Genomic DNA, 15269 nt, shown 5'->3' with positions numbered 1-15269 from the left:
TGTATTTACGATTTACGAGCAGCAAACGAGATTGAATTTCCGATGTAACTTGAACGCGACATTGGTTTTGCGTCTTTAATCCTCTGATAATCGCTCCTTGCCGGCTGCTGCTGAGGAAGAGATCATGATGTCACAGGTAAACAAGCCAAGAGAGTGGTTTTGAATCAAGTAGAGTGCTAAACAAACTGTGGTATTGGTGCTGCTGAAAAGGTTCGCTTGATCAGAAAATCACAATGGATATAAGCGGCGTTATTGAACAGCTGGAGACAGGAGACCAAAACTGCGCTCTGACAGCCCTACAAACCTTCAACTCACAGGTAAGCATCCTCCAACATAACAGCTCGGCTAACATATCGGCCATAAGGAACAGTGATGTGCGCACTTAGGCTAATAGTCTAAAGGCCCACTTATAAACGACTCTATGCAAGAGCTGTGTTCAGCCTACCAACAAAATGCAGATGACAGAAAGCTATCAGATTTCTGGGTAGATTAAACTGGATTCATCACTAAAAGCATCAATGTAGAGCAATGATTCTGAATATGTTCATACCAAGCACCACCTGATATAATATTTGACATTTCATCACAGTCTCACCAGTCCAAGATTAAGATATATTCTGTACTCAATTTTTAAAGGGTCGAAATTGACCTAAATGATGTGGGTGTGTAGCACGTATGAACCCCAAAATATCTACAACAAATACATTACTAAAGCACAAATGGAAACAAATATTTCAAGTCAGGTTACAGTGTGAAATATTAGGTTTATAAAGAGTATTATAAATGCATGAGTAACCTTATCTTATATCGTTCTCCATTTATTTTTCCTCCTCACACTCAAGCTTGATCTTTGGTCATGTGGGTGACTCGGAAAGTCTTAGAGGCAATAGGATTAGAATTCTCTGGTTCACAAATAGATGATCCTTTGGTCTTGTCAGATACTGTACACCTTACGCCTATTGGTAATTACGTCTTGACAACTTGTAAATAAATGACATTGTGGCTTGTTTGAACTTCTGGGTAGATCCACAAAAACGTATGAGGACTCCCATGATGCGAACTAATCTTCCACGTCATTATGAATTGAGCATACACAAATTCTTACTTTGCACCTCCACGTCAATAATCTGTTGATGGGAGGCTTCACTCACTTCTTTTTGTGCTTTTACCCGTAGATGTCTCATTGCTTTACCTTTGAAAAAGAAGATGGACAGGAAAGAGAGGTATGGTACAACTGCTGTGACCCCCATTTAGAAAAAAACAAGTTCATATCTGCTAACAACTACTAACTGGTTACAGCAACTTGGTGAGCTTGTCCTGGGTTTTCTCAATGGAGACTTGCAGCCTTCATGTCAGGTGGCCTGTCTGGAGACCATCCGAATCCTGTCTCGGGACAAGCGGTGCCTTGGTCCGTTTATCACCTGCTCTGCTATGTCCACACTGGCCCGGTATGCAGGCATCGCTGTGGGCTGCACCAGCTCTGAAGGCCACAGGGACCGAGAGACAGAGCAAGGTAATTTTCAGATTAAAATACTACACAGGAAAGAATCGTATTTAGACATTCTCTTGTCTTGAAGGTATTCCTGAGAAACAGGGCGAAACTGGTCCACTTTCTGTAAATCCTGACTTGGAGGTGATTGTGGAGGCGTTAAAGACCATGTGTAATATTGTACTGTACAATGAAACAGCTCAGGTCAGTCCCTATAATGATGCAAGGCTTGGGCTTAATATGGGGGCTCTAACATCTTCGGTAACTATGTTTTGTCAGGTGGTGGCTGCAGAGCTACAGCTGATTAAAGGTGTGGCTGAGAGGCTAAAGCAGTGCCGTGATCCCACCTGGACATATGAGGTATGTAGCTAGACCATTTGTTTAAACGTAGTATGTCCTTACAGCTCAATGCTCATGTACTGGACTGGGCTGATTTTCTGTTATGCTGCTGCTGGATATTACTGTTTGTGCCAAGCCTTTGTGTTTTGGTATTTGAATAATGAAGGAATGAGGGAACAATGATTATAACAGTAGTTTTTAACAATCAAATAATAAAACTAAATCCATTGCACTTACATAAACCTCAACACCAACGTTTCTCCAGCCACCATTTGGTTTCATCTGGACAGTGGATTGTTACTATATAATAATTATGTTTAATTATTTGTCAGTTGTAATATAGGGTTTGTTTGTTTTTTCCTTTATACCACCTGACTGTGTCCAGTTTGTAATAGTACTTTTGATGTCCTTTTTAATTTATCCATTGTCTTTTGTATTTTCTGTCCAGGTGCGATTCTTTGACTTGCGACTGACCTTCCAGCTCACTGCTCTGAGAGTGGACGTCCGGGCACAGCTGGCCCAGGAACTGCATGGGGTCAGTCTGCTTGGGAATCAGCTGGATGCTACTCTGGACCTATCTTGGCCTGATACACTGGAGACAGCCAGGATGGGCTGTGAAGGCGTCTCCTCGGATGATCTGCCCCCTCTGTCCCAACAGCAGGTCGAACTGGCCATGGAGATACTCAAAATCCTGTTCAATGTTACTTTTGACACCACAAGACGCAAGGTGGATGAGGTAACAATGCACTGTCCATACAGTAGTTTAATGTATCAATCTGAGTACTTCTGGAACAGAAGTTCTCAAATGTTATGGTTTCGGAACCCACCATCAGCTTCCTCAAGCCTAGGATGACAAGCCACAACACACAAGATACTATTAAACACGATTGAGATAAATATGAAAATATGATCAAAACAACTCAAAAATATGATCAAAACAGTCATTTTAACAGACTGAAGTAGTGTTTCTATCCATTTCAGAAAACAATGGAAAGAAATGCTCCTACTGAAAATGGTTCCATGACGTACGTTTGGTTTCCGACCCACCAGTTGAGAACCTCTGTTTTAGAATACAATAAAAAGGCAGGAACATAACTTGTGTTGTGTGTGTGTAAAGGAGGAAGCAGCAGAGTACAGACATTTGGGTGCAATCCTCAGGCACTGTTTGATAAGCCGCACAGAACGTGAAGAACTAACAGAGGAGTTCCACAGGTACAACTCATCAAAAAACACACAATATTTCTTTATGTGAATTAATAAACTTATATTGAGAACATTTTGGCAAAAAAAAATGAAATAAAATCTGAAATGAAAATGAAACAAAAAAGAAACACAATGCAACACAGTGGCTGGTATTTGCAGAAGTTGTGGTTCAAAAGCACTGCTAGGAACACAAGTTAATTGTAGGCCTAGTCATACACGTTCTTAAACAAAAGTGATCATTTATGTGGTACTTAAGATGCAAAATCCCGTCTTTAATAAACAAATAGATAAAGATGCATTTTCCCCCCACAGTCACACCATTAACCTGCTGGGTAACTTGCCATTGCCCTGTCTGGATGTACTGTTGATACCTAAAGTTCAATCTAACTCCATCGAGCACATGGGAGTCAATATGGATGCTGTTAATATGCTGCTGGAGTTCATGGAGAGGAGAGTGGACAGGGTAAGACTGTGTGCGTGCTATTTTATGTGAGATTTAGGTGACAGAATACTTAAAATGTACTACGTTTTCGAAATGTTGTTGTTAAAGTTGTTTTTAGATATGAAAATATTGTCCAAATATATATATAAGAAGCAACAATAATAGAAGGAAATATATAAAAATAAGAGCAATGAGAAAGTATGTTTTGAACTGTTATTGGATTCTATTATGATGATTTTCTCTGTCCTCTTTTAGGGACACAAGCTCAGAGAAAGCATTATTCCTTCTCTAAATTTACTCACTGAAAGTTCCCGCATCCACAGAGAAACCAGAAAGTTCCTACGCTCTAAGGTCAGCTATAGTACCACTCCAAAGAGTGAATAACAAAAGGCTTTAAGTGTAAGTGTAACAAATACGTGGTTGCTGTGGAGCAGGTGCTGCCTCCGCTGCGGGATGTGATGAACAAGCCAGAGGTGGGCGACACTCTGAGGAATAAGCTGGTTCGCCTCATGACTCACATGGACACTGACGTCAAAGACTGTGCTGCTGAGTTCCTCTTTGTGCTCTGCAAAGAGAGTGGTAAGGCCTATTGCAATTTACATTTTTATTTACCCATAATTAGGCATTCATCCAAAAATTTAGGGAAGGTTCATCATGGACATGGTAATATTATTGCACAACTACTTCTATAAATTATTACTCTTACTTCTACATCTAATACCATTTCTTTCCAGTCAACTGAACCACAAAAGGACAAACAGTTTGTTACTTACTGTATAACTATTATCTCACATTGGTCCAAAGTAAAAGGTAAAAAATAAAAAGTTGTATCGCTTGTGTGTGTTCCCAGTCTCGAGGTTCATTAAGTACACTGGATATGGCAACGCAGCGGGGCTCTTGGCTGCCAGAGGACTTCTGAGAGGAGGCAGAGACTCTGGCATTTACTCTGAAGATGAAGACTCAGAGACAGAGGAGTACAGGGAGTTTAAGGCCCGGTAAATACTATCTCTGGACAAATAAAACTTTTCATGAATGATTTAACTTTTGGGTCATAGTTTCTCAAAAATATCTCTCGAGGATGTTCCTAGTCTGCAGAAGTCAGTAGTAATACATTAGGTGCGTTGAGGTGTTTTTTAAATGTCAAAATGAAGTTGTTTGACCCGGTTTAAGGTTAATATCTTTTTAACTACAGAGTGTGAAAACTGGATTCAAGTTCAATGTATTCTCCGTCAACAAAAAGGAACTAAATTGAATAGTATTATGTGTGGTCAGTTGAAAGGACTTTAAGCCACATTATTAAAACAAACTATTTCTCAAAAGTTCTCAAAAACAAGGAATCGCCTATATAATTAAATGTGTCCCTGCCCATGTGAAATAATGACATTTTATAATACTGTGAGCACAAAGATGGTCCAAAGATGGAATATATGGTGGCGCTGCGGTTAGCGCTCGTGCTTCACAGCTACAGGGTCCTGGGTTTGATCCTCGGCTGGATGGGGCCTTTCTGTGGGCACTAGAACAACTGTACAACAGGATGAATGGCGTATGTGTAAATGAATGCTGTTGTTGGTGCAGATGTGCACCAAAAACACATCTGCGGTTGTTGGTGTAGACATCTGCGGTCTGGGGTAGACTTCTGTCAGTCTACCCCAGGGGAAGCTGTAGTTACATACGTAGTTTACCACCACCATGTGTGTAATGAATGAAATACGAATCCCCTACACTTATTGAAGGGCTTTGGGTGACATCTGTCAAGTGAAAAGTGCGATACAATTATGTTTCTATTCCATTCCATTAGAAGAAATGCATAAATACATTTTTTGTTATGAATTGGATGGTATTCTTTAAAGGGACTATTGGGAGTTTAAAAAGTTAAAATTATGTACTTCCCTCTCCCTACACGTTCCAGCAATGTCTTAATGTGTAGAATGAGCTCAGACCTGGTCACCACAACTGCGTCTAAAATCCTGCACTGTCACTCAAAAAGGTGTTGATTCGGGTCCGAAATGCTGTCATGCACAAGCTTAAAGGGGCTAGATGCAAGTTGGCCATGTTATACTCACTACTGCCACCCTAGGTCATACGTGTAACTGCACCTTCTATATTAAGCTCGTGGCATAACGGCAATTCGGACCCGAAGTAACACCTTTCTGAGTGACAGTGCAGGATTTTAGAGGCAGTTGTGGTGAACAGGTCTGGGCTCATTCTGCACATTAGGATATTGCTGGAACATATGGGGGGAAGAAAATACATAATTAAAATATTTTTAATCTCCGTATAGTCCCTTTAATATAGAGTTACAGTTACATGTATGACCTGAAGTGGCAGTAGTGAGTATAAAAACGACCAACTTGCATCTAGCCCCTTTAAACAGGTTATAATGTTATGCCGGATCTGCTCCTGATCATATGCATGATCTTAGTTACAGATACAGTATTACTCCAACTCTGATCGCACTTTTGTGTTTTTACAGCATAAATCCTGTAACAGGAGTGGTAGAGGAAGAGAGGCCTGATCCGATGGAGGGAATGACAGAGGAGCAGAAGGAACAAGAAGCAATGAAACTGATCAACATGTTTGACAAACTGTCCAGGTAGGTCAAATGTAGCATGTGTGAATAATTTCTGTTATCTATTCATACATTTTGAAAAGTTGCACAGTTCAATAATAAACAAACTTTTTTTTTTTGTAGGTGTAATGTAATCCAGCCAATGCTGCTCGACCAGCATGGGAACATGACAGAACTTACTAGGGAAGATTTGTGCAAACTGACTAACCGCCCAGTGTTACAGCCAGAAAATCCAGAAAACTCAGAAAGTGAGGGCGAGGCGTAACGAGTGAAACACTGTCAACCAAAATATTTAAATAAGTTTGCTGTTACACTCACACTATCTACCAGGTCTTACTCACGTTTTCAAACACTATGAATGTATGAAATTAAATGTTATGGCGTGTGTGGACTTTTGCTTGTATGTGATGTTTTCAATACTGGCATAGAGTTACAATCCTATTGAAATGGGATTGGGGAGACATGATTTTAATTTAAGTTAAACAACTTTAGCATTGCTATTATTTTAATCTAATAATGTTACAATATCAATACAACAAATATATAATAAATACATAAATAATGCAAGTTTGTCTTTTCTGTCTTTGTTACACAACCACAACATTTGTCTAATCTTCTATTTCGTCAAAAGAACTGCCCAAAGAGACAACAAAAACCGGACTAAACAAGAGAATCAACTTTTAATATTTTAAAGATGTACAGGTATAGATTTGAACTCTGCTCATAACTTAGTGTCTGTCTATACAGATTTTGTGCGTGCAAGGCAAGGATAAACATGACGACAGTAGAAAACAAACTCTCCTGCAAGATGACACTGAGGCTCATCGTTCAAAACGGCTCAACAACTGAGGTCTTACAAAACCCACTCATTCCACACACCCACCCTGAGAGTTTGATAGACCGAAGACATATTACACTTTGTCCTTTCATATAGTTTATGCCTCCGGTAATATAAATATTGTTCAGATTTACTCTTGTGTTTGATTCTGAGTGATACTGACTGACTGAAGGTGCATGATTTTGAATGTGCTTTCACAGAACTTTGCAGAAACATGCAAAAAGGCTCAATAAAACAAAACAAAAATTCAAGTAACATACAACAAAATTGTCAAGTCAAACAAGATGTTTAAAATCAGGTCATTTGCGAAAAATGTCTACACTTATATCATCTAAAATATTACTAACAATGCCTCACTCATCTGCTAAGGCAAACTCCCCTGGTCTCAGTTATTGTGGGTTTTTTTTCCGCAGTCCTTTAGCCACACTTCCTCTTTCCTCTCAAATTATTTCTTTACGTTATTGTCCAGATAATGATGTGCCTGTCCCACACCTGGATAAATGAGAGGGGATGGTGTCTGGCATGAAACATAAGGCAAATTAACATGGACGCTGTGTGTTGTGGTGACGGGTCAATAAAGCTGATGGATTGTGTACATAAACTAAATTTACAGATTTGATTTTGGCACATTCTTCCAAAAAGCTCATTCAGCAGAGGTAAGAGGAAAGACTGTATTGCGTATTTGGAGAAAAGGAGAAGCAATAAATATTGGAATTCAAAATCAAAAGAAGAGCTGCTGTCGAAAGTTCAAAATACAGTACTTCAAATTTGTAGAATATTGTAGTTTTAGGTCCCGGTAATAACATACCCAGTCCCCACATTGAAAACAAGCATTTAAATAGTGTGATGCCAAGCGGTTATAACAATTTAATTTTCTTTTTGCCAAGCTGTATGTCTAACTGGGACATTATGTTGTAAAAAAAAAAAAGCTAAATCAAATGGACTGGGCTATTTTATTAAGTGCTTTACCAGATTGCGTTTAAAATATATATTGTTTTCAACATGTATGGGAATAACTGCACCACAGACATGAAAAAAGCACAGGTTTGAAACAGAGAAATAATACACACAGATATAGCTAAGGGCATACTCAGTCCTTTTTGCAGATAGTAATGCGCATGTTAGGAATAATTTGGTTTAAAATATATTAGTATCTTGTATAGCTCTGTAACATGTAAGTGGAAGTCAGTTGCTAACCTTTTTAAAAACCAGCAGACTCGGGCGTGTGTATATTGAATAACTTGATTTCCTTGCATTTGATGTCAATATTCCAACCGTCTTTTCCCTGCTTCATATTGACTCCTGAGACTTTCTAAGAGAACGTTGCAACATCCCATCTCCTTCCTACCTGCATGATTCTTGTGTCTTTTCAAAAGGACACTTTTGCAAGACACAGTGGCCAAGGAGGACTTGCTGTAAATTGGACCCTGTGGCGCCTCCCTGTGGTCATGCATGGTACCGAGGCCCATCTGGAATCTTTCCTTTTATAACCTCTCTCACTCAAAGACCAGGAGCTGAATTTGACTCTTGAGATACATCCTCTGCCTTGACTTGGCTGCCGTTTGGCCTGTCTCCGGTAGACGTGCTGGGAGTCTTCTTTGCATCCAGTGGAGGAGATACGCGAGCACCTTTTGAGATTTCAGATGAAGCTAAGATTGACAGTTTTTCATGCGATTGGGGGGACTTTTGCAGTTTGTCAGTAGTCTTTGATAGTGCATGGCTCTCGTCTTGCAGTGGTGGGCTGACCGGTGAGTGCTTGAGTGTCTCTTTGTGGCCCTGAGTTGCAAAGGACGAACAACTTGAGTCTTCTCTTTCTTGTGATTTTGGTTTTTTTCCCGAATGAATTTGCTCGCTCTCATATTTCAGCTTATCTGACATGAGAAGAAAAAAATATACAAATATTGGTTAATTTTTAGATAGTAAAGGCAAAGAAAAACACGTAGCCAGCCGCAAACTAATGGAGCAAAAGTTGCATTAGAATGGGACTCTACTATCTATCATGCAACCTGGGGTGAAAACACTAACTCTGACCGAAAGGGTAAGTCAAATACGCTGAAATGGCCATTTAGGAAACAATATTTAATCAAGACTAGAAATTTAAAGCTTCTTTCTGACATTAATATCATTTTTTCACCTTTCTACATTGTATCAATGCTGGTGGCAATACAGAACTTTCAAAACTACACACCGGTCCTATTTTTTAAAGGTAAAATTGACTCTGCATAACTTCAAACAAAACAACACCACCCAAGAAGTGACTTCCTGTTTCGATCCAGCACGCTAAAATAAAAGCACACAGCTTGTCTCATTGCTGAGTTCAGAAGGTAGAACATTACATTACAATTACTTTATAGTTAAATACACACATTTTAAGTGTTTTGTCTGTTAATAGATAGACAGAAAGAAAGTTGAACTAATGAATAAGATGGTGCTTTTATTTTGGTGTGTTGGATCGAAACAGGAAGTCAATTAAGTTAAACTATTATTCCAGATTAACTGAATCGCCTGTTTAGGCAGTAGGCATACTTGTATGGTGCGTGATGTTCTGTTTGGATGGAGTCCTAAAATATGAAAATTATTAAAGCCACACCGCATAACATTTCACCCAATAAACAGAACAATAAAAAAACCATTCATTTTATTACATTTATTATTATCATTGAAAAATGGCTAAAAAAAATGACCAAACAAACATGTGTCTTTGCTGTGAGCGGCTCACCTCTCCTCAGACATGGCTTGTAACTTTACTGGGAGAGGGAACATCTCTTTGTCCTCATGGATGGAGATGTTGACTTAAGGCAGCCAAATGTGAGATTTAAATAGGTTAGGTCCTCATTTAAATCCATTCTTTGATAACCCACAGCAAAAATAGCATTATGCGGGTCACTAGGATCATGTTTTGTATTGTGGGCAACAGTATAACCCAAAATGTTGCGCAGTGTGCCTTTAAGTAACAAACGTTAACACGATTACTTATCAGTGTACCTTCTTGATGGACATCCTCCTCAGTTGTGTTGTCTTCAGTGCAGGTGGGGAGCTCTCCTTTGTTGCAACGAATTGGTGACCTTTGCAGAACTGCCTTAAGCTCTGCAAAAAAGGTTCCCAAATATATATATATATGTCGCTTGTACTAATTGTGTTATGTTGCATTTTGAGATGAGATCTAGCTACATGTATTCTTCACAGATGGGCTCACACAAGTATAGGCTCTCTGCCAAGCTCTTCCATTTGGTGCTTTGTCCGGCAGAAGTAGTAAAAAAGCGACTGATACGGAAGGTTTTTCAAAAAATGTGTGCTTGGTGTACGGACAAGTGCAGATAGCCTGAGGATTACCTGGGTGTGGTGTAGAATAGCCCACATAACGTTGACAATACCTTGGGTCATGGCCAGAGTATCTTCATGAACAGACACTGCTCTGCGCTGGGTCGGGGGCTTTAAATGTGATCTGGGCTTCGGTAGACTCTCTGGAAAAAAATAAATAAATAAAAAACACCCCTTCCGTCTTTGTTTCAATATTTTGAGAAGACCTACAACAGTAAGCCATATCAAATTCAGATCTTACCATCAGTGACGGACTGTGCTTTTTCCGAGCGCTCCACTGCAGTAGGAATCTTTCGTAGAGCTGGAGAGAGGAGCTCTGTCTTGGGAAGTGTGGCTGGAGGTGTCTTCTTGATGCCCTCCTGGTTTTCACTCTAAGAAAAAGGATACAACCGATTAGGCCTCATGTTCAAATGTCATATGATTATAATGTCACATGTTCAATGTAATCATATGTACAGGTTTTAAAGAATGAGACAACTTTAGACAGGTTAATACAATGTCTTTTTACAGACGTCCTTCTTGTATCTATCCTTGCGCTAAAATCAGATTAAATATTACCATGGTGGCTGGTACCTGTGCTGGACTGTCTCCAGCTTTGCCATCTTCTGAGAGGGATCTGATTTTGACAGTCTCTCCTGCTGCAGCGCAGGTAGCGGGCAGGACAGGCTTTGCACTCACGGGAGGTTTGGGCAACAAGGGACGCTCTGGGACAGGTGGCTTGGGATGGACCAAAGGTCTCACAGGGTCAGGGGCTTTCTTAGGATCTCTTCGCTCTGCTGAAACCATTGATCAATTTTATTAGCCAAAGTCAAAACATGGCGTGCATAAGTAGTTTTACTATATACAGTACTACTTTCTTCAAATTATTACCTGCAGAGGTGGACATAGTTCTTGGCTTAACATAAGGGGGGCTTTCAGGCTTGTCCAGAATCGCACCTGCAGAACAAAAGCACATACAGTATCTACTACACATCGACACAACTGACACTGTGATATTATATTATAAACTTTATTTTTTTTATTTTTTTATTACCAAAATAAAAGACGCACAGTTACCTTCAGAGTTAGCCTTTCTCAGCTCTTCATCTTTACTCTATAAATATAAAAGGTAAATTAATATGAATGAAAAACATCTATCAATTAGACTTGAAAATAATAATAATAATGATCATCATCATCATCATAATTATTCCTTAGATTCATATAGTGCCATTCCAGTCGCTCAAAAGTTGCTTTATATTTGCATGCATTATGAATTTTTTTCCGTACCCGATGGTGGTAAGCCACAAGTAGCCACAGCTGCCCTGGGGTAGATGCAGGACTGACGGGATTGATTTTTATCAGCATAGAAAGACAAAAGACTATTCTTCTCCATTTGACCTCTCTTTATTATTTCAGAAATGTAATGATGTTCTGCTTTGAAGGAGAGACCTTAAGTTACAGCAGGTCTAATCCTGGGCCGCTATATGACCTACATATGTGCACTTTAATTAAAGAAAATAAGGTAATTACAAGTTTAACTTTCACACACAGAGTTGGGGCCAGGAGCAGTGAGAATAAGTTATCCTATACTTTATGTCACTGTGATATGAATGCCCTTAATTGTACCCGTATCCAGTATGACACCATGACACTAGTACCTGGCTCATCTTGGTGTCTGGGGGTGGACTTCTTCCAACACTTATTCTGTGCAGCATCACTTGAAGCCGTTGTTCAAAACTATTAGTGCTTTCTTGTGCATTTTTCTGCATACACATAAAAAAATATTTTACAATCCAATCAATCTAATTACAAGCAAAAATGAGCAAGACTATCCGATTTTTTTATTTATTATTCTTCTACAAACACAGCTTCTGCCACATAATTGTAATAGCAGTGTATTTTGTGTCCACTGACCTTTTTGTGTGCTCTGTCCTTGTCCTCGTCACTAGTCAGCAGGATCAGACTCTGGCTCTTGCCCTCCCGGAGAGACCGCTTGGTCCGTAGTGCCCTCTCCATGGAGGTTTGTCCCAGCTTGCTGTCCCCGAGCTCAGTGTCCTCAGGCCTGACCTCAGGGGCCTGGTCGGGCTGACTGACTGTTGCGTCTGTGTGGTCCGTGTGTGTGGAGGCAGAGGGGGCGGGGTATGTGGGGTGGGTGGGGGCGCTCTCATTGGAGGGTGTTGTAATGGTCAATGTCTTGACAGGCATCAGCACATCCATCCCTTCGCCTGCAAGACGCATCCCCACGGCAGCACTTCCTTCTGTGATGGCGGCATCATTACAAACGTTAACATCCTCCACTGACTTGGCCCCTCTCTCCCTGTCCCGTTCTCTCTCCCTGTCCTTGGCCTCACGCAGGGGGCGAATCAGGTCAGCGATGGAGGTCCTTTTGACCTTTACTGACTCCCCCCCTCCCTCCCCCCCTCCGGTTTTGGCAGCTCTGCCAGCTCGTGCCCTCTTGAAGGCAAAAAAGTCACCAAACTTTTTCTTAATGTTTTTGGGGGCAGTGGATGTGTTGGTAGTGTTAGTGTTAGTGGACAGGGGAAGAGAAGAGGGAGGGCTGGAGAGTGTGGGAGGTGTGTCACCAGCGGGTGAGACAGACTGCGTGTCAGTGGATGGGTCAGGGGCAGAGACAGTGGTGCTCTCAAGGCAGGAGGGAACACTGTCTGAGGAAGGGGAAAGGAGTAATGGGGCTAAGGAGGTGGAGCTTGGCTCTGAGGGAGTGACTTGGGCAGGGTTTGACTCCTCCCACCGGCCTTTTCTGCAGTAAGGAGAGCAGAAAGAGCAACAAAAACAAGACACTCAGTACCACTACTACTTCTACGTCACGAACATGCTTAATCCAATGATAATGAAGTTCATGCAAACAGCACACAGAGACATACTTTCTGGTACATACCCAATCTAACCTAATCAGGTTATCACGGACCATACATTTGCTGATCTCGCATATGTGACACTGAGATCTCACCTCTGTGTGCTGCATGAGGGATGGGTTGAAGGAAATGTGTCCTAAACTGGTCTGGACAAAGTTTATGTCACTGTTGCAGACAATTAACAAGGATGACGTCTTGTGACATAAATAATGGCCACACTCAGTATGGTCACTTCAGTTCGGATATAATTTGAAGCCACAAATTCTTGATTGATAAATTGAACTTGGGGACAGAGGTTCCAGAGCAGAGCTCAGACACACTATGTAATGTCTGCATGCAGTGTCGAGCTACTGATCAGTAGACCGGTGCATAAGGTAACATACAACTAACATGCATTTAACGAAACAAAAAAGAATGGAGAACATATTTTCGAAAATGAATCTAAATACTAGATACTGCAGTGCTATTATGTTTGCTGTAATACAGGCATACACCTGTCCTGTGGGACTAAGAGCCAAAATAACATTGTGTAAAATATGTAGTTATATCAAGGTAGTACATCTCTAAGGACTGTCCAAATAATGAATGTTACTCACAGTGCATAGTCAGGAATGATTTTCTTGGTAAAGAACTCTTCAACTCCCTCGTCCACTCTGCCCATGCCCTCGATGCCCTCATTCTCTGCCTCAGCCTTTGGCTCCTGCAACAAAAATATAAAATGTTTAATTACAGGATACTGTGTGCGCATATACACAACCAAGTGAACATGCATACTTTAGGAGTTTAATGAGTTATTTTTGCTGCAAGCTAAACAGCATAACATGTGATGTTGTTTTGAGTGCAGGTGTTTTCTTATGGGGGCCTGAAATAAATGAATAGAAGAGCAAAAGCACGATCAGGTGCGGGGACTGATTTGAATGTTTTGTTTCTGTGAATAAAGGAATTTCTCTAATAGTTCCGAGTCAGAAAACCCACAAAGTATAGGCTGCTCAAACACAGCTGTAATAGTTTATAACGGGCTTTGCGGGTTAACACTAACTGCTAATTTCAAGTAGGCTTAAGTAGACCTGTTAAAGAAGTAAAAGACATGCTGTCAACATAACAAAGAGACCAGACTAGTCTTTAGACATATATTCATTTAATTTAACTGTATCCAAATTGCTAAAAAATAAATAAATACTAATAATTGAGGTTATGATAGTAATCCCAATAGAGGAGCATAGGGTGGGGGTTGTTGAGTTCTGGGAATATCCTGGGGAACACCACTCCCAAAATAAACATTAACAGTGTCTCGCACACAGCTACACAATAACAGCACAAATAAAGGTAGTAGATAAAAAAGAAAAAAGAAGACCCATTGACTAGGCTACAGATTCATACATTATCTCTCTACCATCATCACAGCATCACCACCCATCTCTCATCCATCTTCATCGTGTATCTGAATCAGACCGTCCTGATTTAGCTTACCCTGCATATTGTGGTTAGCCATACTCCCCTGTATGGCCCTGTTTTTGATTGCACACGCTCTACTTCCTATGTGTTACACAGATGGGAAAGAATGAGTATCGACTGGCGTGTGTTTGTGGGTTAGCTCTGTTACCTGGGGCCTGGAGGAGGGGGGCTGTGTGCGTGTGCGCCGTGGCCGCGGTCGGAAGGCGGTGTAGTGCCTCAGCGTCTGTCCCTGTGTGGGTAGGGGCTCCATGGGAGAAGCGGAGGATCCAGAGCTGCGGGAGGGAGGGGGGGTGTGGGGGGGGAGGCCTGTGCAGCCGCCCGGGAAACGGAGCCTCTCGATCGGGTAAAGCCTCGGCGGCCGGCAGCCTCTTCTTCAGCAGCAGCAGCAGCAGCTCGTCCGGAGATGGAGCAAAGGGGGTGCTCCTCTCCTCTCTGCAGCATCCACAGGCGCCACCCCCATCCCGTCCCTCCAAAGCATCCGGGGGATGCAGGGGGAGGAACCAATGGCCTTGACTGACAGAAGGGTTGCTATTGACAACGGGAGGAGGCCACACCCTTATCCTGCTGCTACTCCATCTCTCTCAGGACCAAAAGTGAGTACAATGCAAAGCAGGTAAACGCACCTTTGCTATTGAAAATCCCAGTTGTAAAAATGTGTTGCACTTGAATCATTTAGGTTAATGGAATACTGGGAATTTTAAAGTTCTCCAATCTATACTCATATAATAAAGTGCCTTTTTCAGAGTGTCTGCTTTGAT

At 41.1% G+C, this 15269-nt stretch overlaps 2 protein-coding genes across 2 annotated transcripts; one reads left to right on the top strand and one right to left on the bottom strand.

The window, feature by feature from the left end:
* Window positions 1-48: 48 nt before the first annotated feature.
* Window positions 49-7236, top strand: ric8a (RIC8 guanine nucleotide exchange factor A). Its single transcript, XM_079567663.1, has 13 exons — window positions 49-317; window positions 1176-1223; window positions 1300-1513; window positions 1578-1693; window positions 1769-1849; window positions 2277-2564; window positions 2946-3040; window positions 3344-3494; window positions 3729-3824; window positions 3908-4052; window positions 4324-4468; window positions 5947-6066; window positions 6166-7236. The coding sequence occupies exons 1-13, from the start codon at window positions 234-236 to the stop codon at window positions 6305-6307; spliced, it is 1725 nt and encodes a 574-aa protein (XP_079423789.1). The 5' UTR covers window positions 49-233; the 3' UTR covers window positions 6308-7236.
* Window positions 7237-7387: 151 nt separating this feature from the next.
* On the bottom strand, window positions 7388-15092 carry carmil2 (capping protein regulator and myosin 1 linker 2; the record flags this gene model as incomplete). The annotated part of the gene is given in 12 exon segments (XM_079567662.1): window positions 7388-8751; window positions 9866-9967; window positions 10255-10344; window positions 10443-10572; window positions 10775-10977; window positions 11072-11137; window positions 11258-11294; window positions 11842-11946; window positions 12098-12941; window positions 13653-13756; window positions 14660-14785; window positions 14787-15092. Coding segments are annotated over 12 exon segments (2484 nt in total), but the record flags the coding sequence as incomplete, so codon positions are not given.
* Between the last annotated feature and the right edge of the window lie 177 nt (window positions 15093-15269).

This window comes from Gobius niger, assembly GCF_951799975.1.
Source record: "Gobius niger genome assembly, chromosome: 12".
In the NCBI taxonomy this organism is placed as follows: domain Eukaryota; kingdom Metazoa; phylum Chordata; class Actinopteri; order Gobiiformes; family Gobiidae; genus Gobius; species Gobius niger.
The sequence above is the reverse complement of the archived record's forward strand: the minus strand, read 5'-3'. Positions and strand labels throughout refer to the sequence as shown.